The 25634-nt window shown below is 37.5% G+C and overlaps 1 protein-coding gene and 1 long non-coding RNA gene across 2 annotated transcripts; both read left to right on the forward strand.

Moving 5' to 3' along the window:
* Positions 1–320: 320 nt before the first annotated feature.
* LOC114242359 (enhancer of split mbeta protein) lies at positions 321–1548 on the forward strand. Its single transcript, XM_028173484.2, has one exon. The coding sequence runs from the start codon at positions 373–375 to the stop codon at positions 1117–1119; it is 747 nt and encodes a 248-aa protein (XP_028029285.2). The 5' UTR covers positions 321–372; the 3' UTR covers positions 1120–1548.
* A 20616-nt stretch (positions 1549–22164) lies between these two features.
* On the forward strand, positions 22165–25019 carry LOC149503301 (uncharacterized). Its single transcript, XR_016325730.1, has 2 exons — positions 22165–22285; positions 24787–25019. It is a non-coding gene; the product is annotated as an uncharacterized LOC149503301 (long non-coding RNA).
* Positions 25020–25634: the final 615 nt, after the last annotated feature.

Consider the following 25634-nt stretch of genomic DNA (forward strand, 5'->3'; position numbering starts at 1 on the left):
AAAATTTAATACATATAAAACATTTTGATATTTTGATTTGAAAGAATCTTTAATGTAACTTACGCCCTGAGGAGAACCGAAAAACGAACTCCTCGGGAATAGGTACAATTTTTATTTTCTTGTTTTTAAAACATATCTTAAATGCTAAACTAATACAGTGCTCTTTGATTTTCCTCAATAAAATCCACTTTAAACAGCAAAAAATAGTAAATTAAATAAATTTATATCATATATTTTTTTAATTTAAAAGTAAGCTTCGCACCCCTAGTTTTATCACGGGCGTTTTGCCACAATCGGTGCAGGGCGCATAAAAGCAAAGCGGCGGGCGGCGCGCGCGCCATTCGCTCTCAGACAGCCGCGCGCGCAACCCAAATGATACTACCCGTACGGAGTATGTCGCCGTCGCACGGCGTCTTTCATCCTCCACACGAACAGCCTGATGAAGAACCCGTATCCAGGACGTATCAGTACAGAAAAGTGATGAAACCGATGCTTGAAAGGAAAAGACGAGCCCGCATCAACCGCTGCCTCGACGAATTAAAGGACCTAATGGTCACAGCTCTACAAGCAGAAGGGGAGAACGTCTCAAAGTTGGAAAAAGCTGACATCTTGGAACTCACAGTGAGGCACCTACACAATCTAAAGCAACGCGGACAGCTAGTTGTGAAACCTGAAATGTCTTACACGGAACGTTTTCGTGCCGGTTTTACTCAGTGCGCTACGGAAGTGTCTCAATTTATTGCAAACGCAACGTTGGCTGCCAATGCGATGCAGCGGCAGGGACCGGTCGATCCTCAAGCAGGAGCGAGACTCCTGCAACATTTAAGCAACTGCATAAGGAGATTGGAAAATTCACAAGTTGTGCAGCCTCAGCCAATAGCGCCGAATGGTGTTGCAAGACCGACGCCTCTGCAGCCCATAGCTCCTGCGCCTCAGACACATCAGGGTCTGATGCCCGTCCAGAGGATGCATTCTCCGGAGAGAGTCATGAAGAGACCGAACGAAGGTCCGGTGGATGCGGAAGCGCAGGTCGCGAAACGTGCGTACGCGCCGCCTTCCCCGCCGCACAGCCCCGCCTCCGAAACTGACTCCGCCCAGTCGATGTGGCGACCCTGGTGACCGCTACTGCCTTTGCTGCTGCTCCTCATGATCTCCCATGCCTCGCACTGTGCGTGATATACCATAGACTATTATTTCCTTTTTGTTTTATTGTTTTAAAAACGTTCCTAGAACCGAAGTGTGTTGTTTGATTGTTTTCATCGCTTGCTTGTTGAAGTTTTTTTTTTAATATTTTTTTTAATTAATACGAATAAAGTAAGGTTCTTTTTTTGAAATAAATTTGTTCTTTTTAAATTCTACTACTAGCCTGATCGAAGACAACTTCAACATTTTCCACGTCGGTAAAGCATTTAAATTGTTTCTTAGTTTAGTGTAGCACCTAAGTTACCGCTGTGATATTAATCGTTAAATTGATTATGAATGCTTTTAAAAATCATATAATTTAGCTTAGGTAAGTACTTTGAAACTTAATAAATATGTTTTCAATAACCTATTTTGTTTCTATGAATGATTGCGAGGAGGAAATCCGGAATGTACCTTAAAATTAGAACCTCAAATCTCTTTAAATAACCCAACTATCAAAATCACTACAAAATTGATAACCTAAAACTTATTTAAAGAACACACATTATCTCTTCCCGTTAATATTTAAACGTCAATTAGGCGGATTTCATTTTACTCAATTAACTCGGCTTCAGTTTTAATGAATCATTTTCATACAATCAACCGCTAACGAACTGTACCTGGAACTCAAGCGATATCCTTCATTAGGCCTCACGATTTTAAAGTGCATAATCGCGCGCTGCACTCATGTCTGTTATGAATAATGAGAACGAAGCCAGTTATCGTTAAATAATCAAGATAATTTCTTTGTACCTAAATGTCTGTTCTCACGGTGTCCGTTTTCATGCTACGCACATTAATTTCGTAATGAAGTCATGCTGCAGCTTACTCCTCATTAGCCTATCACACTATCGCACAATTCATCTTTCGAAAGAACGTGGAAATGCTGTCATCAATAGGATGACGAAATTTCAGATAACAAACAGTAGGGGCTATCGTGTCGCCATCAAATTGATCAGAACATTATTGCTAATGGATTTTTGTTTAAGTTCTATTTAATCTATATTTCGCTAGTTCAAGCAACGTTAGCGATAGTTTATAACTTGGCTGTGACCGTGTCCAAGAATGGCCAGTAACCGCAAACCGAGTGGGTCCAAGGCCTATCTGCAGTTAAGTGTATATTAAAAAATACTGCGTATGCTAGATATTTTAACATCCAAACAGAACAGCCATAAAAATAAAATAATAATGTACATTTATATGTTGAATAGAGGGAAAAAATAATGTATTTCAACAAAACAATCAGTGTGCTTAGTGCGAGTTTTTTAACGTTCTCTATAGCGTAAAAGTGAACTCAAATTTGTATGCATTTCGAACAGCGTCCCTAGCCCCAAACGAAGGCAAACGTTCCAACTCAATACAATTTTGAGATAACTTTTACGCTATCGAAAACGTTAAAAACTCGCACTAAGCACACTGGTCTCCACACAAAAATACGCGCGTAGTGGGTCTTGAAAGGCGATAAGAGCCCTACCGGAATACAGACCCTACAGGCAGCAGAAATTCTCGTTACAGATAACACCTTCACTGATAAGTAAAACACCAGATTAAGTTGCATATTTTCACGCTTTTTATATAATAAAAGTTTGCAAGCTCATACAGATTTGCCGTTTTTGCCCAACCGTTAAATGAATACCTACCTAACCCATACATGACCCCGCAGGTCGCTCAGCGGGTCGCGACTCCGATCCGATATTAGATATATTCGCGAAGCAACTATCTTTGAGCTGTTAGGTCTCCTTCGGAGGTGCTCGGGTAGCTCTTAGCAAACCCTACCCCTCCTCTCTGAGTCCGCGGTCACACACCTGTTCTGGCGAAACTAGAAGAGCTTTCGGGCCATCAGTAATGCTTTCTATCTAAAACTATATGCAATGAAACGAAGGCTTCAACTTCATATTAGGTCTCAAGGTAGGTGACGCCGGCGGCATCTACGTTGTAACATCCATTATCTCTGAAAACCAGTACATACTGCGTGGAGCGTTACCTAGTTCTCCCAAATAAAAGGGAAAAAAACAAAAGATTATGCGAGCTAGTATTAATAGTATCATTTTCACTTCATTTAATCGTCTTTCTCGCTGCTGTATTTCTTTCCAGTTAGCCTGAGACCATGTTTTCCGAAATTGCCTACGTCTTTCCTAGCAATGTCTCCAAAGTAATGTAACATTCACTTGAAGCAGAACCTTTCCTTGTCATTAAGCTGAACATGCATGAGTCAGTTGGTTCGAAATTATGTCCATGAGATTCGGAACATCTTTCACCAGCACCAAATCTTAAAAACACCGATGCATTTGTGTTCCGCGTACGCATTTGCTATTTGATCACGTCATCATAGTCGGTTACTTTTGACAGAGCACTCGTGGACATGTGGATTCCTTTTTTATTTGATAACATACAATACTATAAATACTACCTTTTCCGTGAGTTTCACGTTTACAATAATATAATTTTAATGCAATTGAGATTTCTCAATGTATAAGGTAGCAATGAACTTATGGAATTTTAAGTCGGTTGCAGAACAAAAGCTAAGCTATAGAGCGAGGCTTATATAGAGAAACTTTAGCTAACTCTAATAGAAAAATTAGATTTTTTACATGTATAACAACAGCTAAGAAAAAAACAAGTAAGTACAATAGTTAGGTTTATAGGTATAACGCGCCAAGGGTGCGTGCCGGGTGAATTGCGAGAAGATTAACTTAACTCACACAGCAACAGGTCTTCATTTCTTAATTTCAAATATGTCGTCTACTTTACGCAGCTAAACTCACATAGTTTGCACACAAGTGTGAAAGGTTTTCCCGGGTATGCAATCTAAGTTGGCATAGCTTAACTCTTGTTTTATAACTCGCTTGAATGCTGATAACCGCTTAGCAAGAGGCAGACATTAGTCCGCCCACACACGCCAACATAGAAAAACGATCCGGTATGATATTTAAGGCTGACGTACTGAAAATACCAGGCGCACAAAAATGGTAGGAAATGTTACTCTCTTCGAATTTCAATGATTCTTGCAACGGAATAGGGTTACCGTCAGAGCTTGTACGACACAAATACTAGAGTTTAAGTAGCTCGAAACAATTAAGATTGAATCACGATAACATTTACATTAAATACGGCGCGCTGTAATTTATTTGCGTTTTCCTTTTTCAACTAATTAATATTTTAATTTAGATAATATTTTCTGTTATAATATTCATTAGCTATTAGCGGCATCTTTAAATAAACACATTTATTATTCATGTAACGCGAAGCGATCACTGTTTCCGATGGGAGTAGCACGAGCACTCGATAACTGTGGGAAATATTCCGATGCAGAGTTCGACGGAAGCTTATCGCGACGCGACGCTTTCAAATGAACGAAGAATATTTATTATTTTCACATCTAAGTTCTGCGAAGCTCTGTTAATGCTCTGTTATTTCTGGCTGAGCTTTTTTGAAGGGACAGTGATTTCTAGATAGAAATTTAACACGTTAAGTTTATGAATCAATGATGATTGTATCTTCAGAAGTTGTAGTACTAATAGAAAAAATATTACTAGAATACTGTTGGGTAATGATCCTTTGCTACAAGAGGCCTACTTAAAATATTATTAAGCTGTAGCATTGTTTTCTGCCGATATTAACAGTGAATCTAATTTATTGAACGAACAAGAAAAGATAAACGCTTTGTTGAATATTTTATTTTATGAACAAGATTAAAAATACCAAGCTGATAATAATATGTTTTTACAGGCGTATTTCGAGCTCAAGTGTAGGACAACAAATATACTATAACTATAATACTAGCGACCCGCCCTCGCTTCGCTTCGGAAGATTCGTTCGATTCGCATTTAATGAATGTACCTAGATATAAAACTTCCTCTTCAATCACTCTATCTATTAAAAAAAACCGCATCAAAATCCGTTGCGTAGTTTTACAGATTTAAGCATACATAGGGATATAGGGACAGAGAAAGCGACATTGTTTTATACTATGTAGTGATAATTAAATCTTCTAACTCACATCTTAGTATTAGATTATGGGAATGCTAATGTTGTGATGTCCGTAGATTAAGGCAGCGGTTCTCAACCGACGTGTCGTGACACATTGGTGTTACGCAAACCCTTGTCAAGGGTATAATAAAAATACGATGTTTTTATTGAAGGTTACCCGGGGGATTGCATCTCTGGGGAACTTCTGGCGTAAATATACAACTTTGTGCTTAGTGCGAGTTTTTTAACGTACTCGATAGCGTAAAAGTTAACTCAAATTTTGGGATATGAGTTTTAAGTCTGAGTTTAATAGTACGACAACTGTCTCACCTTTCAATCCGAAACGCATTACTGCTTCATAGCAGAAACAGGCAGGGCGGTGGTACAAATGTTCACGATTGACTTCCACGATGAAGGAATAGCATCGTGTAATAAAAATGAAACCCGCAAAATTATAATTTGCGTAATTACTGGTGGTAGGACCTCTTGTGAGTTCTATTACATGATGTTATTCCTTCATCATGGAAGACATTCGTGAATATGGGCTTAGTACGTATTTCATTAGAAAAATTGGTACCTGCTTGCGGGATTGGTGGAAAACGTCAAGTTTCAACTTAATAATTATGTTATTCGTGACGTCACTGAACCGTCGTAACAAAGCTATGACTTATACATGATCAGCGGCATTATATACTCCGGAAACATTAATAAAATTCAAAAATTCCATATCGGCTTACTTAAATAACATAAATTGTATATGCAAAAATAAAACCCATAAACCTTGATCCGGGAGACCGTTCCGAATTGATATCTATATATTAATACGTGAAGCAAAAACTTTGTATCCCTTTTTAAGAAAATTGCGCGGACGGAGGAGTATGAAATTTTCCACACTTATAGAGAATATAGAGAAGAAGTGCACAATGCTAATCTTTTTTTAAAAGAATGCATAAAAGATACATTAAATCAATAAAAAAAACATTACACACACTACATACCATGTATTTGACGCACACACGCATGCATACTATTTATTGTCAAACTTTTGATCTTGACGTCTGTTGTCAAATTGAGAATAGAATATGGTTTTGTCTTTGTTATTATTTTTTATAGTGTAGTCTTGGTGAAATTTGTGATTATAGAAATTTAAAATACAATCATAATAGTGTACAAACGTACAATTCCAATTAATTATAGTCGAATTTCGACTACTGCATGACCTCTAGTACCTTTTAAAGACATAATAGTGAAATAGTATCTCTTTTTAATTGTTTCAAGTTCGCTACAATGTTACAAACGACTTGCCATCTTTGTAGTGATGAGTCTTCGGAGACGATTGTGATTAATCAATTCTTTGATGTGTATGTACTTCACAGTGTTGTTATAGCTCAGGGATGCTGGCCTTGATATATCAATTAACTTCTTATAATTGTGTGTATCATGTGTATTATTAAGTTTTAATATATATATATACACTTGTATACACATAAAATAGAACTGAATGTATATATGTGTGTATTGTGTTGCTTTTTTTTTGTTGTAAGCTTAAATTACTTTTTTCTTTATTAATTTTCTATTGTTTGGTTCTGATTTTCCCTATTTTTAATCTATACTAATATTATAAAGAGGAAAGATTTGTTTGTTTGTTTGTTTCGAATAGGCTCCGAAACTACTGGACCGATTTGAAAAATTCTTTTTCCATTAGAAGCCGACATTGTCCCTGATGAACATAGGCTACTTTTTTTAATTTTTTTTAATTTTTTTTTTTGGTTTCATGTGTGTTTTAATGTTTCCGAAGCGAAGCGAGGGCGGGTCGCTAGTATATTATATATTTGTTTCGTACTGTTTGTTTCCTAAATAAATAAAAGTTTAATCCTATCTTTCTCACCACTCAAAGACCGGTAGGTGAGCTCACGTGCTCTACCTGACAGAATTGCTAACACTTCTTTTTTACCGGTGGTAGGAGCTCTTGTGAGTCCGCACGGGTAGGTACCACTATCCCGCCTATTTCTACCGTGAAGGGTGGGGCATGCCGCTGTAACTATACTGAGACCTTAGAACTTATATCTCAAGCTGGGTGGCGTATTTACATTGTAGATGTCTATGGGCTTCAGTAACCACTTAACACCAGGTGGGCTGTGAGCTCGTTCACCCATCTAAGCAATAAAAAAAACCAGACTGAAGCAAGAGCAGTGCTCCGCTGAATTTACCGCCGAATCGGAATCGCAACCCACAGAGAAGATCCGGCGAGAAACTCAGTGGATTTTGTCTACGGGCTAGTTCATACGTCCTATTCGACGAGTTTGACGAGAACCAGAGAACGCTGAAATTGTAACGGTAATCACTTAAATACCCAATTTTAAATTGATAATACACCTTCTTACAGCTATATTTTATCTTATCTTATACCTTTAAACCAGCAATTCTTGTATATTAATATATATAATCTGAATCTCAGAAACGGCTCCAACGATTTTCATAAAATTTAGTATACAAGGGATTTCGGGGGCGATAAATCGATCTAGCTACGATTTATTTTCAGAAAATGTTTTATTCGTGTTTTCAATAATCAACTCTTCCCAACATCTATTGGCGAATAACAATACTATTTTTCTTAATTGAGGGCAACTAACCGCTTTAAAGACACAACAAGATGGCGTTATCAAAAAAAAAACCATCGTCTAGTTTCTGTTTAATCAAGCCGCGTCCCCCACAAAGACAATGTCAGCTCGTGTTTTAAACAGTCTCACGCAATATTCTCGATCGATTAACACTCACATACAGAATCAGAATGAGAGGATGTCTCAGCTCCATGTGATATTTCCATTATACCAGCATAGTATATTCTCAGATGGAATTTATATATACATTTTCTGTATTACACCATTAAAATATTTAGTTCATTAGGCGTTATTAACAAAATGTTTGTAAACTAAAACTACAGCCGGTTCGATATAGGATTTCTTTTAACCGAGATTAAGAGGAAGTAAACGTGCAACGTTTTAATTAAATCTAAATTGACTTTACCTCCTTTAAGAAGACATAAAGATTATAGCATTATTACAGTTTTTAAATAAAATTAATCCTTTCCGAAACACCGGTTACTAAATAAAAATCGTATTTAAACGTTTCTTTTCTATGTAAATAGCATTAATTTTAATGACGTTTTTAAATGCCAATGTGGTTTTATGTATTGGTAAAATTACTTTACTATAAAACTGAGAATTAAATCTCGCGTCTCAAACTGGGTGGCGGCATTTACATTGTTGATAATCTCTACGGGCCCCGGTAACCACTTAAAACCAGATTAGCCGTGAGCTAATGAAACCATCTAAGTAATAAAAAATAAAGTCCAAAATATTGTTAAATAATGTTGATAAACTACCATTATATTGTTGCAGTTTTGTTGATTAAATTTAAAAAGCAGTGGCAGCCCTAGCGAAGCAGTTATTAGCGATCTCGCGGGCGCACGCGCACCTAGAAATTAGTTCAACTCGACTCCAATTGGATCGGTTGCGTGAGTCGTGCCGTGGGAAAGCCTGGTGAAAAGAGAACGAAGTTTCATTATTTTAGTTTAAGAATTATGTTTTTTTTTTTTTTTGTAATTTCAAATGTACACGGAATCTCGAAAGGAAGTCGTAATTGCATTGTTGTAAACTTCATAACTCAATTTAATTTTTTTACAGTCTAATATTTAAACTATGAAATTTTAATTTGAACTACAGTAACATTAAACAAACGGTCTGGTCATAAATAATGTTAAATTTAAAATGAAACATTATATTTGATTTTGGAACCTGTCATTCTCATGTGATTTTTTTTTTATATTTTGTAACATTAAACAAACGGTCTGGCCATAAATAATGTTAAATTTAAAATGAAACATTATATTTGATTTTGGAACTTGTCGTTCTCGTGTGGATTTTTATATTTTCGCGGTATTATTCGTTAAATATTCTTGTGATGTTACAATGAAGCGGGATTATTAAGATAACCGAATTGATGTGATGCATTTCACAAAGTAGATACGTATCCATTTTTTTAAACCTATCTTCTGCTCCGTGTTAGTCAAACGCGTGTGTACCACGTACAGTGGCAGTTCCTTTGTTTATACCAAAAATATCTGTCCGTTTAGGTACGTAGCATTCATACTAAGAAGGCAATCCAATCAGTAAAGCGAATATTATAATATTATTGTATATTAAAAAGTAAAACACATGAAAATTGATTTTTTTTTAACATTGTTAATCAAGTCCAAAAGCAAGCCCATACTAATATTAATAAAATTATAATTGACGCTTTAATACTTTTTGATTTATATTGAATTAAAAGAAAAAAAAATACAAAAAAAAAGAATTGTTTTTTCGAGTAAATAAATGTTTTCTCTTAACCTCCCGCATTGGCATTGACAAACCTGAAAAAGTTTCGTTTTCTTTTCGACTCGACAAACAAAAAAACAAAAAACAAAAAACATCAAAACGTGATCTTAAGACTGAACAAACATCACAATCATTCGCGTAACATGAAAAAGTTCATTCATCAATTGCGGGCAACGAATCGAGAGACTGGCCAAAAAGTAAAAGTAAAACTTTTTCGACTTGCGTCGTCTGCTTCCAGTTTTACGTAACGGCCTTTCGATCGGTCACCGACGCCTTTCATCTCGGTGGTGTACCGACTGGCTGTCCGCGACTATGATTTCGTTTATATAAACCTACAAGTCGAACCGGGCCCGCTTTGCTAGGTGACAGCTTAATCCGATCGCTACCAACCTACGCAGGACGAATGGCTAGGACAATCTCGAAGAATTTATTTATATAAAATACCGGAATTAAATAAAAACAATAACCACAATTTCGGAATAAAATAATAATAATAATAAAACAATAATAGAAAAAATTCACAAATATATAGACCTGAAAAAAGAAGTTACTAGAATATGGAACCAGGAAAAAGTTTACATAGTCTCAATAGTCATTTCCACCACAGGCGTTGTCCCTAAGTACCTCCACCACAGCCTGAAGCTAATTGATCTGAAATCCAACACTTACATGCAACTACAAAAGTACATGTAGATCTTAAATACTATATAATTAACTACTATATTAAATACATGTAGATCTATTCGTAAGTTCTTAGAAATAGACGAAAACTCAACTAACGGACATTATAAATATTTATTCCTTACTAGCTGACCCGACAGACTTCGTAGTGCCTCAAGCGAATTTTTTTACCTACCTATGTTGATAGCCTTGAGAGGCTATGTCAGCTTACCCTAGCGTGTGTAGGTTAGCTCACGGGGCTCAAACCGGAGAGTTGCTAACACTGATCCTAGCAAGAGCAGTGCTTCGCAGAATCTACCACCGGATCGGATACGCGACCCACTGAGAAGATCCGGCGAGAAACTTAGTGGGCTGTGTCTGAGGGTTAATTCGCTCGTCGAGCCCTTCGTCGCAAGCGTCGGGTTCGACCAGGACGGTGACCGGTGCTTGTAGTGCCTAAAAGCATCGTTAATGGAGGCAATCGATAAATAAAAGACCTATGATTTTGTATAAAATAAACTTAAAACAAACAAAAGGAATCCGTCCGACGGGAGACACATCAAAGGAAAAACAAAATTGTTATTTTTATTTAATTCCGAGCATTTTCATATTTATTTACCTTTTAAACCTTCTCTGGACTTCCACAAATAATTCAAGATCAAAATTAGCCAAATCGGTCCAGCCGTTCTCGAGTTTTAGCAGGACTAACGGACAGCAATTCATTTATATATATATATATATAGATTATTTACTTGGCTAAGGCCCGTAAATAATAAATACGTACCAGCGTCTGCTGAGACTAAAAAGTAAATAAAAAAATAAATAAAACAGAAAATAAAAATGAATGTCAAATAATGTCAAAACTACCAGAATTTCAACATGCACACGTGTCCAGTGTTGGATTATTGGGCAGTCCAGATCCATACGCGAGACTTAATCGAACTCCATCTATTTCTGAGCCTGTGGAGAACATACATACTCATCACATTTATACATTATAGTAATATGTAGATTGAAAATCCCTGGACGATTAGTTTCCCAAGATGTAAAACCGATCACTCAGTACAGTTGGATAAAGTAAATTTAAACAAATCGAAAACATTTTAAAACGGATTCTTGCTCAATTTTTGCTTAAATCGACGTGAGCCATTAAAAAAGTTAGTCTATAAAAAAACCTTATATTTACTAATTTCAATTTTAATGATTGTACTTCTCAATAAATATTTATTCCTATCCTAACCTAGATAACAAACTGAATATGAATTCGCGCGGTAGGCAGCACAGATACTCCCGATACAGTATATATCTGCGAATGGTGGTAGCGGTAGCTGTGAACTCTTTTGCTTGGTACAATAGGAACAACAACAAAAAAATCAAATCATAAATGATCAGAAGTGCAACTTAATAAAAATTAGAGATACCTAAAAAACTAAGCCGCATATTAAAACTGCCGTGATTTACTCTTCTCAATTTACAATAATTTTCTTCCCGGAACAAGACAATTACGAAAACGATTGTTCTAGAAATAAAATGTTATTTTTATTATAATACACGGAAGTGAGTATCGTCTTAATTCACCATTAAAAATCGTACAATAACAGTAACTATGATACAAAATAAACTGGGTAACTGTTAAAGCAATTTAACTCGAATGGGAATTACCGAACAAATATTGCGGGAGCAATTTTGAAAGTTACATACAATTAAGTTATTAACTTCTTCGTGTCCTTTAAAAACGGAATATAAAATGATTTCCTGTAGCTAGTATCGAACGGTTAATAAAGCCCTACACGAGGAAAAAGATTGGAATAGGTGAAGAGAAACAATCAGAAAAATACAGCAAGACTCCCGATCCTCAATAATGAGGGAAGTACTTCTCAGTACTTTTATTTCATGCAAATAATAGGTTACAAACACGTTTCAAGTATGAAGAAGAAATTATAAATAAGAAAAGAAAAAAAGGAAATAAGAAAAAATAATAGTGATGCTGTTAAGACTTATTCTTACCCCTTTCTCCTTCCTCCCCTCATCCCTCTTCCCTCCCTCCCCTCGTTTAATAAAATTATAAATGTAGATAGTGCTTTTAAAAAAATGTTTATAGTGTGTAAATATAAAAGTTTGTTTACATTAACCCTCCTCAAATGAAGGTGAAGACCTCCTCTAAAGAATACCATGTACCTTTACCTTGGGCTATTTGCGGCCAGCGGGTACCAGCTATTTTATCAGCTCGTCTGCCCATCTCATGTGGGGTCTGCCTTTCCGGCGTTTACCGATTGGACCTTTCCACGTTGTTACCCTGTTGGTCCATCTCTCATCCTTTAGCCTCGCTACGTGCCCAGCCCACTTCCATTTTAGTTTCTTAGCGTAGATTAGAGCATCCGTCGCTTTGGTGGCTTCTCTAATTTTTGTGTGACGAATTTTTTTACATCTTTTTAACATTAAGCATACTTCTTTCTATTCCGCGTTGGCAGGTAGTAATTTTGCTTTTTAATTTGGATGTAAATTTCCAGGTTTGACATGCATAGGATAAACAAGGTAGGAGGCATTGCATCATGACTTTTGTTTTGACATTTGTTGGCATGTTACTTTTGAATATTTCTTTTAAGGACCAGTACTTGTTCCAAGTATTTTGTACTCTTCGTTCTTGTTCAGTAATGAAGGTATGTTATACTTATATGTGTATGCTTATGCTAGGTAAACTGATAGAAGAAAGTTTCCGAGAAAATCTTGAAGGCCAAAATACTTTGAAGGCCAGAAGAGACGTCAGTTCGATTGAGCTTAGCATTATATATATGGGCGCAAACGCCACTGTTGGCAATAATTAACATAATAATATATAGTTTAGTTTATTATATGTTAATATTTATTTATTATTAGCAACAAAACTGTTATTCTACCATATTTAATAATTAGCAGACACTGTTTTGATGTGAAAATGTTCAGAATATGTTTAATGTTTATATTATTGTTTAAAAACACAAATGACTGTATAAATGATTAAATATGAATAAAGCATAAATATTAATAATAATTTATATGATAATTAACAGTACTAATAATTTAATTAAGTATTGTAATTGTTATGCAATGATGTTGTTGGCGCCATCTATTATTAGGCTGGATAATAACAATGTTAGTTAATATTACTTAAAAGTAATTCATGTAAATTAAATTAAATGTGAGTCATGTAAAATCACTAAAATATGTATTTTGAATATTAAGCTATGTTTTGTGAATTGTTTCGCAGTAATTACATTTGTTTGTATAAAAGAAGTTGTAGTTGTTATAACCAACACAAAATGGCTAATTGTGTAAGAACCACTGAATAACTCAGGCGTGGCTTTTTGTTGTAAACAAGTAATGTTAAAGTTTTATAGAATTGTATTGTATTTTCATTGTAAAAGAACTTATGTGTGTAAATCCTGACTTAACGCCGACATCAGAAGTGGGATCACAGCCCCAAAATGAATCGTAAGCCTCCGAATGAAGCAACCCACTGTTGAACAAGTGATGGGTCTCTCAACCTGTATTAAAAAGGCGAAAAGTGATGTTATCTGCAAATGCTGTACCCTTGTGGCTTGTGGTGGCATTATAACTTTTATTTGCCGCCGTTCAGTTCCGATGAGGGCGTGACATCAAGACCGATGCGGAAATGTGGACGAAACTATCATGATGCTAATTGTTTCATCGCATGAACATCGAGTTCAAAAGAGCAAGCAAGACAAGCCGATATCTGGTCTTTGTATTGGACCACATTGGAGCAAGTGAGGGACGAACTGATCCATGCATTCAGTAAGGATTTGGATGTTTAAAATGAGTTCTCGACCGTGGATGTTTTAGAAAAGCTACCGACGCTGAGATGGTAAAAATACTGATTTCAGGTATTTAACTTAAATTTATTCGATCCAAGTTATTGAGAAATACGCGGTGGTATGTATTTCGCTTCCTAAATAATATCGATTCTATAAACGTTCCGAAAGCGTCAAATTGAAAATAGACAGTAAATATAATGTTAATAATCTAAATATAACTCAGTTTTATCACAATCACATAATGATTCCCTCAGTTTTCGTGGCACTTTTAGTAACACTAAGGTTTTAAATGTGGTTACTGCGTCACTTGCGTCATTTCGAGAAAACTTGTTACCGCCGTCAAGATGACAAACCTATCACCACAAATAAGACTTAAATTATTGCAGATCTAGTTTAGTAAGCTAAACAACTTCATGTAAAGTTTTTGAGCATAAGGGGTCAACTGATTTCAAAACAAAGCATTGTGACTTTTAATGGAGAGAAATATTAGAACTATTATAGAATTTCATATGGTAATCATAATCATATGGTAATACTGACAGTCTTGCTGACATCCTAATAGGTTTTAATCTTTTAAAAATAACTGTTCTCAGTGTTGCACTCTTTGAAGAGAACTTATCTATTTTTATAAGTTTCTATCCAGTGAATGCTCAAGTTTGGAGTAATTATTCAATCATCATGTAACTTTTGCAAATCATGTCTCATAGATGGTGATCAGGCAGATAAAAGTTGGATTTGAAATAATTAATTTGGATAGCATAGTATAACGCTGTACATACTGTATGTCTCCTGTTTATTGTGAGGAGTTCAAGCATATTACAATAAAAATAAAAATAAACTTGTAATAAAATGCCATAATAAGAGACAGCTCATCCTTGTTCAGCAGCTCCATATTATTACTTTTCCTTTCATAATTATTTATTTTTGGATGAGTGATTAACTCTCTGCACCCTAGGTTTCTAGTGGGGATGCCACTTCATTATTAGTCAAGAAAAAGGATTGCACAGATATTTATGTATTGATTTCTGTTTTCAAAATCTTAGTTACATTTTTGGAACCCTGTCACTTTTAAAAATTCACCAAGACAAAAGATAATTCAGGAGTTTCAAAAACTTGTGAACTGTATGAAATTCAGTACTACATTATTTCCAAAGAGAGTGAGTATGGCCAACAGGCATGCTGAACGATTGATGGGTCATAAATGTAACATGTTTGTAATATCAATTAATAAGATCTGACAGGCAGCTTTAAGAATTAGTTGATTAAAAGCTGCAGCACAACAATAAAACAAAAATGCAGAGGCATTAGAAGGATGATGTTCCCTACCAGTCATTAAAATAAAGCAAATTGAAAATGGTCCGCTGAATGATGAATTAGGGGAAGTTGAATCAGCTGGTAAAAAATGGATGGACGAGCGGTCTCTGTCATCTAATGTGTTTTGGTAAAGGTAAAGGTTTGGTAATGGTAACGGTTTGATATAGGTAAATCTATCCTCTTAATGTCAGAGGATTCTGATAACTGACAAATTGACCGTATGGGCAGAGAGATTTGTTCTGCTGTAAAATGATTTATAATTTGTTATGGTATCTACTTTTATTTTCCTATCCAATTATCCTTCCTAAAACGCTGGCGGGCCACCATGCGAATCCTTAAACCTGGTCTTGTTGGCTAGATCCCGTATGGGTGATGCCTTATGAGTTGGCTAGATCCCGTATGGGTGATGCCTTATGAGTTGGCTAGATCCCGTATGGGTGATGCCTTATGAGTTGGCTAGATCCCGTATGGGTGATGCCTTATGAGTTGGCTAGATCCCGAATGTGTGATGCCTTATGAGTTGGCTAGATCCCGAATGGGTGATGCCTTGTGGGTTGGCTAGATCCCGAGAGGGTGATGCCTTGTGGGTTGGCTAGATCCCAAGTGGGTGATGCCTTGTGAGTTGGCTAGATCCCGAATGGGTGATGCCGAGTGTGTTGGCTAGATCCCGTAAGGGTGATGCCTGGTAAGTTGGTTAGATCCTGTAAGGGTGATGGCTTGCGAGTTAACTAGACCCGTATGGGTGATGCTTTGTGTGTTTGGTAAATCCCGTTGGGTAATCCTCTTGTGTGTTAGCTAGATCTCGTAAGGGTGAATGGTGCTTTGTGTGTTGGGTAGATCCCAGTAGGGGATATGCCTTGTTTACTGTTATGTGAAATGCTAAAACAGCGCAAGGGACGCGCTGGAATCAGTATGGCCGTATGGGCGCAAACGCCACTGTTGGCAATAATTAACATAATAATATATAGTTTAGTTTATTATATGTTAATATTTATTTATTATTAGCAACAAAACTGTTATTCTACCATATTTAATAATTAGCAGACACTGTTTTGATGTGAAAATGTTCAGAATATGTTTAATGTTTATATTATTGTTTAAAAACACAAATGACTGTATAAATGATTAAATATGAATAAAGCATAAATATTAATAATAATTTATATGATAATTAACAGTACTAATAATTTAATTAAGTATTGTAATTGTTATGCAATGATGTTGTTGGCGCCATCTATTATTAGGCTGGATAATAACAATGTTAGTTAATATTACTTAAAAGTAATTCATGTAAATTAAATTAAATGTGAGTCATGTAAAATCACTAAAATATGTATTTTGAATATTAAGCTATGTTTTGTGAATTGTTTCGCAGTAATTACATTTGTTTGTATAAAAGAAGTTGTAGTTGTTATAACCAACACAAAATGGCTAATTGTGTAAGAACCACTGAATAACTCAGGCGTGGCTTTTTGTTGTAAACAAGTAATGTTAAAGTTTTATAGAATTGTATTGTATTTTCATTGTAAAAGAACTTATGTGTGTAAATCCTGACTTAACGCCGACATATACATATTACCTTCGATGGACAACGGTCAGATAGTCGTAGACATAGTGAGTGACCACGGCCGATCTTCTGCAATTCCAGTGGTGCAGCTAAGCCTCTATCAACCGCAAAGAAGAGTCCTGAGCAGAGGCTCGTACCTCGTTCGAAAAAAGACGGTAGGTATCATTGAAAAACTGCGTTGAGAAAATTTCAGCGCGTAGTCGAAAAAAACGTGGTAAAGTTGATTTCTGGAAAGGCACTTTCGATGAGAACAAGAGCTCCAAGGGAGTCCTATATCTCCAGGAAAACGGCGTTGTTAAAACTAATATCTATAGGCCTAAAGTATGACTTACATGAGCCGTGAGCCTATCCATCTAAGCCAGTTGAAATTAAGCTATAATACCTGTTCATTATAAATCACGAAGACAGACAGACACGCAACCCATAATTCATAATATTATCTTCAGACGATAGTCATATCACATTCGGCACTATTAAAAATAATTCAAGCGTTCAAATGAGCTGTTAATACCACGCGTAATATCTCCACTAGACCGCTCTCGATCAGAGCTAGTTAAGTAATAAAATAAAATGTAATTAGAATCGTGACGACCTCAACGATTACGGCCAAGCAGTTAATTGATTGAGGTAAATGTAAAAAAAAAACGTAAAATGCGATCTCTGTTTTTAGAGACTAGTGTGTAAGAATTGATATTGCAATTTTGTTTAGTAATAGAAGCAGTGATGCATGCACAGTTAAGTACACGACTTATTTAGCGAACGGTTGACTTCATCGCACGACTGTACGGAGAATTATTTAAAACAAAATTCGATACTAGAATATTGTCTTGTAGTTTTTGACTGAATTAATCAATTGATTGAATGTTAATATGTAATTCGTAACGGTATTGTTATTGATAATAAATCTGTATTTTTATTTACATGTAATTTGAAGTTGTAACGTCTCCTTAAGACTCTCCACCATTTGCCTACGTAGGATTTTAGAATTTTTCGGTCACGTTGCGAGGACAAAGGCAAAGTGGAAGGAAAGAGGCCTAGGGGGCGTAGTCCCATGCGCTGGTCCGATCAGATTAAGATGACTTTGGAATTCAGCATCAATGTCGCTATCCACTGCGCGGAGGACAGAAGTGAATGGAAGAACATAGTCCTGACAAAAGTGCTCAGTAAAGGTCACGACCCTCAGAACTCAGGAATACGACGCACGGAGGAGGTAACTTGAAGTCAGTAAGCGCCTATTTTTTTGCGTTGAAAAGTGTACGAATTTACGACCCGCTACGTAAATGTCACTTTGAGGCAATGAGATGAGTTGATATTACAATTGTATTGTATAATGACCGCCCCTTTCAAAACGAAAGCCGTGATTGTTTTGCGGCAGAAATAGGCAGAAGGGTGATACTTATACGGGTTTACAAAACATCTTACCATTAGTAAATGCCGATTGACGGGCGCAGTGCGTTGGTATAATTCTCAGAGAAGATAGCTGCCCACTGTCTTAAATCGTCCTTTTTTTTTTTTTTTCCTACCTATGCTGATAGCCTTGAGAGGCTATTTCAGCTTCGCCCTAACGTTTGTAGGTGAGCTCGCGGGGCTCAACCGGAGAGTTGCTAACACTGACCCTAGCAAGAGCAGTGCTTCGCAGAATCTACCACCGGATCGGAAACGCGACCCACTGAGAAGATCCGGCGAGAAACTCAGTGGGCTGTGTCTATGGGTTAGTTCCCTCGTCGAGCCCTTCGTCGCAAGCGACGGGTTCAACGAGGACGGTGACCGGTCGTCTTTAGGACATCTACGAGAAAAGATGCTATTTTACGCCTATATCATACAGCAAACTATCGATAATGGTTTGTATATTCATAAATATTTTTAAAATAACTCTGAAAAATATGTCTATATTGCTATATTTCAAGTATTCACTCACATTTAACTGTAAACCTTAAAACTAATAACAATTTCAATGTAAAAGCCGGAATCTGTAATGATCATCTTAATATTTTCAAATAGCCATTTGCTTTCATTTGACTTTAACGGTAGTGTTCTCTTAGCTATACGCAAGTCACAGACACGATCAAAATTACCTGTGCAATTGTGTTTACGTGACCACGGTGAACTGAAAATTATTTCTTACGATTGAAATTTTAAATTGAAAACAACGAAGAATTTACTTTCTGAAAGTACTGATACGCACATTAACAAACGATATTTATATTTTCAATAGATTATTGAGTTATTTGGACAATACCAAGAAAAACTGTAGGAGCTAGTTTTAAAATACAAATGTATGTCTAATTTTTGTACAGTCACGACTGAAAGTTGAGTGCGTCAAAGTAGCGATTTAGCAAGACCAGTAAAAAGAGCAGTGGGACAATGTACTGTTAGGTACACGAATGACTTCCTAAACACTTACTAGAATATATTACTTAAACCTGACTTAAACGACCTCATCTTTTAGCGACTTTCTGACCGAAATTTCCGTAGAATAATAGTTAAGACGCGCAGTTTAATTATGTGGCTTTATGGGTTGGTGCGATGTTTTCTTTATACGATAGATAGACCAGCTTCTGATTAAATACGTGGCCTAAAGGATAAGACGTCCGGTGCATTCGTGTTGAAGCGATGCACCGGTATTCGAATCTCAGGCGGGTACCAATTTTTCTAATGAAATACGTACTCAACAAATGTTCACGATTGACTTCCACGGTGAAGGAATAACATCGTGTAATAAAAATCAAACACGCATAATTATAATTTGCGTAATTACAGGTGGTAGGACTTCTTGTGAGTCCGCATTGTTAGGTACCACCACCCTGCCTATTTCTGCCGTGAAGCAGTAATGCGTTTCAGTTTGACGGGTGCGGCAGCCGTTGTAACTATACTTGAAAGCTTAGAACTTATATCTCAAGGTGTATGGCGCTTTCACGTTGTAGACGGGGTGGGCTGTGAGCTCGTTCACACATCTAAGCAATAAATAAAAAATGGGCAAGATCATAGTACCAACCACCATGTTTTACAACCGAAGAGTATTATCACTACGATTCCGTATTGTTTCTAAATTATACTCACCTAACATGTTCATTTAACGTTTGTTCAATAACAAAATACATTTACAATCCAAAACCTGTCGCAATATATTTACTTCGTGCATTTCCAAGCGCCTTGCTACTCTATTACATTACAAGAAGCAAAAGGAAAAAAAATATATTCAACGCAGCCGTTTCATCGCACTTAGGAACGACGTTATCCAAATAAATTGAAACAAAACACGAAATGGTATTGTGAGTATTGAAAATAGGCTCGATTTATATCGGTGAATGATTCTGAACTATTGCCCCGAGCCTAAGAGCTGTACATGGTTATATGGCTTTTGGTTTTTACATAACATATTCAGCGTTAGTCACAGAAAAAGGTTTTTTTTTTTCATATATGTGGTTAGTGGTTATCGGAGCCCATAGACATGTACAACCTAAATGCCGCCACCCACCTTGAGATATGAGCTCTAAGGTCTCGGTATAGTTACAACGGCTGCCCCACCCTTCAAACCGAAACGCATTACTGCTTCACGGCAGTAATAGGCAGCGTGGTTGTACCTACCCGGGCGGACTCACAAGAGGTCCTACCACAAGTGGTCACATTTTACTAGAAAAGAATGAACAGGGGTTAATTTCGGTGCAATCATTCGAGCACAGAAATAATATCAATAGTATAAGAGTTATAATCAATACATTCTTTTCCTTGAAATCGAGTACATTCTAGAGAATGTTAGTGTATTCTCTAGAACGTCATGGAGGTAAATCCTTGCAATATTCTCCATAATAACTTCGTGTTTTAGCGAATTGAGTTTTATTTGAAGAGAACCATTAATCAACACAACTAGTCGAATTGGAATTTGTTTAAAAATAATCAATCGGCTATGAAATAAAGCTGTTATTTTAAATTAACTTTATTTATTTATTTATTGCTTAGATGTGTAGACGAGCTCACAGCCCACCTGGTGTTAAGTGGTTACTGGAGCCCATAGACATCCACAACGTAAATGCGCCACACACCTTGAGATATAGTTCTAAGGTCTCAGTATTGTCACAACGGCTGCCCCACCCTTCAAACCGGAACGCATTACTGCTTATCCTTTAGGCCACGACGACTCAAAACTACAATACGAATACGAATAATTTCGTTTTTTTGAAGTGTATTCGATTTTTTTACATGTGCAATGTAACAAGCCATAGATAAGGCACGATAGTGTCATCATTGAAACGTGAATTCCAATGCTTGGGGTTGAGAGGGTCGGATAAATATAACTGAAATGTCCCTGACGCTAACATAGATCCTCTTGTGAGTCCGCGCGGGTAGGTACCACCACCCTGCCTATGTCTGCCGTGAAGCAGTAATGCGTTTCGGTTTGAAGGGTGGGGCAGCCGTTGTAACTATACTTGAGACCTTAGAACTTATATCCCAAGGTGGGTGGCGCATTTACGTTGTAGATGTCTATGGACTCCTGTAACCACTTAGCACCAGGTGGGCTGTGAGTTCGTACACCCATCAAAGCAATTAAAAAAAAAATCACTTCTCAGTTTCACGCTGAGCTTCGCGAACTCTAAGGCAATATTATTATCTGCTTAGATAAGTACGACTAGAAAGATCCCATTTTATAGAATATGTAATGGAAACTCCTTGATTGATTGGGCAAAGGGATCGCCCATCGGCGGTGATAAAAAATACTTTAGAACTATATCTATCTATACTAAAATATAAATCTACAGTGGTTTTTACGGATCTTCCGTTATAACTACTGAACCATACATCCGATTGACTTGAACCTTGGTATCCATGTAGAAAATACATGTACTTAATGGATAGGCAAATTTTTATATGAATGTTGGACTCCCTAATAATAATGACAATAAATATTAAAGTTAATTTTAAATGCCCATCGAAGCGGGCGACTACGGCTAGTTAGAACCATATAGCTATCTTAAATAATTCGTACTAGTGGTCCCGCAGTAGTCGAAATTCTACTGTAATTAACTGAAGTTGTAAGTTTGTTCACTATTGTGATTCTATTTTCAAAGACTATTAAACTTCTATAATCACAAATTTTCCCAAGACTACACTATAGAAAATTTTTAATAAAGAAGACAAACAATATTTAATCTATTCTCAATTTGACCACAGACGTCAAGAACAAAAGTTTGACAATAAATAAATAGTATGCATGCCATGCGTCAAATACATGGTAGTGTGTGTAATGTATTTTTTTTATTGATTTAATGTATTTTTAGGCATAATTAACACGTTCACTGCGGAACAGGCCCAAATCAGCCTGCCGCGGAATTTCACCTGGTGCGGACGAAGAAAACTATGTCCCTCTCGCTGGTGCGGAACGATTATCTCAGGTGTTTGTAAAGGTACGACAAAGACAAATATATATTTGAGATTGTGGTCAAAAGTATAGGTGTTCTATATAAAAACATCCCGGCAGGCCTTTATCGGCCTATCACGCACTGACGGTAAAAAATATCAACTCGGTGCGGGAGGAGGCCTATTGTGGCCCGCCGTCCCAACAGGCTGTTGGCGGCCCGATACCGCACAGAGCGCCCGCCTCGCCAGTTAGTGTTGGGCAAGTTATCGGAACTGACATACGTCACGTTTTTTTTATTCCTTAAAATTAAAGGCACGATGTCAGGCAACAAAAGAAAGATAAATATTTTGGAAAATAAATTAATTTGCGGTGCAGATAGTGATAGTGACAGCAGTCAGGAGATATTTTCCTTCAAGAAAAAAAAAACAAGCACAAGTGGTGAGTTTTTTTTGCTATTTAAACATACTATTACAGTATAATATATTATTACAATTATATTAGAAAATGTACGGTCGATTATTTATAAATTAAGTTTTTAAAGAATACTTTCACGTTATCACTAGATATCGCGTATTTGCATGCATAATCACCTCAAGTTATTTTTGTTATTTTTAGCCAATAAAATGGCTTTTAAGAATATTGAAAAGCCAAAAATAATGAACCATTTTTATTTAACCTTAATAACTAAGTTCTTAAACTAATACAAGTAAATCTAACCATACCTACACGTAGGTATACCTAACCCGGCACGCATCACGCTTTACGAAATTAATAAAATAGATTGTTTGGGGCCGACTCAAAATTGTTTAGGTATACTTACATAATAAAAACTTCTTTTTTGTGACTTTAATCTACTCAAAGTATACCTACCCTATTCAATAAAAAACAATTATCAAAATAGAAGCGGAGGAATTCAGTGGGTTGCCGTGCGCTGGCATCGAATCATGTGTAAGTTTAGGTACTCTCGCTGAGTAAGTCACAATAGATAAGGCAGTAAATTACAATAAACTTTTTTTTTGTCAACAGAGCATATTTACAGTAGCCCCACTGGAAGAAAATTTCATATTCTCAAACCAGTCTCGTCTTTAAATGAAACTAATACCGGTAGGTCTTGGTAGGTAGCTTTGGTTTGACTCTGTTTATTTTTCTGCGAGCAATGTATGGCGTTTATTGCACTACTCCTTGTATTAAGGTATGTTATGACACTCTGTTTACTTACTCAATAATACATGAGTTGTTGTTTCGGGTCAGAAGGCTGCATTTAACATGAAAATAACGCTTCAAGTCTACTATATAAGGCCCTGTATTATATATACATATTTTGTTTTCACAAGCTTAACAAATAGAGTGGTCTGAAAATTGCAGAAAACAAAGTTGTATCACCTTATCTTGTAGCATTGCTGGAGTCATGGTCCAGACGGCTGGCTGATCCTTCGGCCGGTCGTAGGACTGTCGAGGGGATTCGCCCGGTCCTTGTGGATTGGGTGAATCGTGACAGAGGACGCCTCACTTTCCGGCTCACGCAGGTGCTCACTGGGCATGGTTGCTTCGGTGAGTTCCTGCACCGGATCGGAGCCGAGCCGACGGCAGAGTGCCACCATTGTGGTTGCGACTTGGACACGGCGGAGCGCACGCTCGTTGCCTGCCCCGCATGGGAGGGGTGGCGCCGTGTCCTCGTCGCAAAACAGGAAACGACTTGTCGTTGCCGAGTGTCGTGGCATCGATGCTCGGCGACGACGAGTCGTGGAAGGCGATGCTCGACTTCTGCGAGTGCACCATCTCGCAGAAGGAGGCGGCGGGGCGCGTGAGAGACGCACAATCCCGCCGCCATCGAGCGAGGGCCAGGGAGGCGGATCTCGCCCAAGCCCTGGCCCTCTAAGTGTTTCGGGTCCCCCTCACATGTCGGTCTGGGGACCGGCGAGGGGGGCCTAAGAAGACGACGTGCAAGCTGCTCTGCACGCGTTTTACGCAAGAGCATCCGGTGATGGAAGGCCGGCTATCCTCGACTCACGCTGGTTCTGGTCCAGCGGGGTATTCCGTAGGATAGCTCACTCTAACCGGCGCCATCTAGGCGGGCTTCGGATAGCCTGCCGACCGAGAGGGCTGGTGGTCGTGGCGCCGACGACCGCCGGTCCGGCGTCCCGAGGGGGAGGGTGATGGGAGAGATGTGCTCCGCACTAAACGCTTCACTTTCCCCCCTCTGCCTCTTCATGAGTTCTGTCTCATGCGAGGTTTGGACGTTGGTTGTTGAGCGACAGGAGGTTTTAGCCAGTTCGACTCTGACATGCCCCGCCCTCCATCCCCAGTGGAGGGCGGAAGTCCGGCGATTTCCTCCTGACAAAAAAAAAAAAAAAAAATCTTGTGGCATGTTGTGTTTAATTTTACCAATCAAAGTGTGCACTTTGACAACGCATGGTGATGAGATTTGACTATTTCAAGACCTATGTTAACTTTTTCATTTTATTTGAGAATCTATTTAATACACAGAGAGCCCTGTAGTCAAATTCATAAGGTAAATGAATCACAGAATTTAAAAAATCATTTCAGGAAATCAAGTAACACCTACGGCCGATCATATCCTTGAGATGAGCGGTAAACGGCGAAATTGTGTAGGGTGCTATGAAAAACTGCGGGAAACCATGAAGAGTTTCGAGGTGAAAAGGAAAGTAAAAAAAATTAAAACATACTGCAGAATGTGCAAGCAAAATCTTTGTGCGAAATGTTTTAAAGACAGCCATTAATAAATAATTAAATAAACAATTTTTATTTCTTTACTTTAATTCTGTTTTATTTTCGATATCCCCTTATTTTTGTCTTTCCCATCACTACTAAAAATACTTTCTAGTGCGGTTCTGGTCGATATCGACCCGCCACTTTCCCTGGTTTATTTCTCATTTTCTGTTCGGCAGATCCCGGGGCGAATCAAATCTAAAGAAGTTGGGTTCAAGGTTTTTCCAACAGTCCAAAAACTGTTCACCTACATTATGTTTTCGCAAAGTTATAGCAATTTAATCGAACCTTGTGCTGACGTGTCGAAAAAGACCTACCACGCACTGGCGGAAAAATCATTGGGGGCACAATTTGGCCCGCCGCCGCACCAGACAAAGGTTTAAGATTTTACTTGCCGCAGCGAACGTGTTAAAAAAAATATTAACATTCTGCACTCCTCTATATTCTCTATAAGTGTGGGAAATTTCATACTCCTCCGTCCGCGCAATTCTCGTAAAAAGGGATACAAAGTTTTTGCTTCACATATTAATATATAGATTAATTCACAGTGACAAGTGTGGACGTATGTTATTGTGAGGAGGACGCGGCGGTCGACCGGTGTTGCGTCAAATCGCACGTCAGAGCCGGTCGTGATTGAGGCGCGCGCCGCGGCCGCCGTCACGCGC

Source organism: Bombyx mandarina, chromosome 03 (assembly GCF_030267445.1).
Source record: "Bombyx mandarina strain Sakado chromosome 03, ASM3026744v2".
Lineage (NCBI taxonomy): Eukaryota > Metazoa > Arthropoda > Insecta > Lepidoptera > Bombycidae > Bombyx > Bombyx mandarina.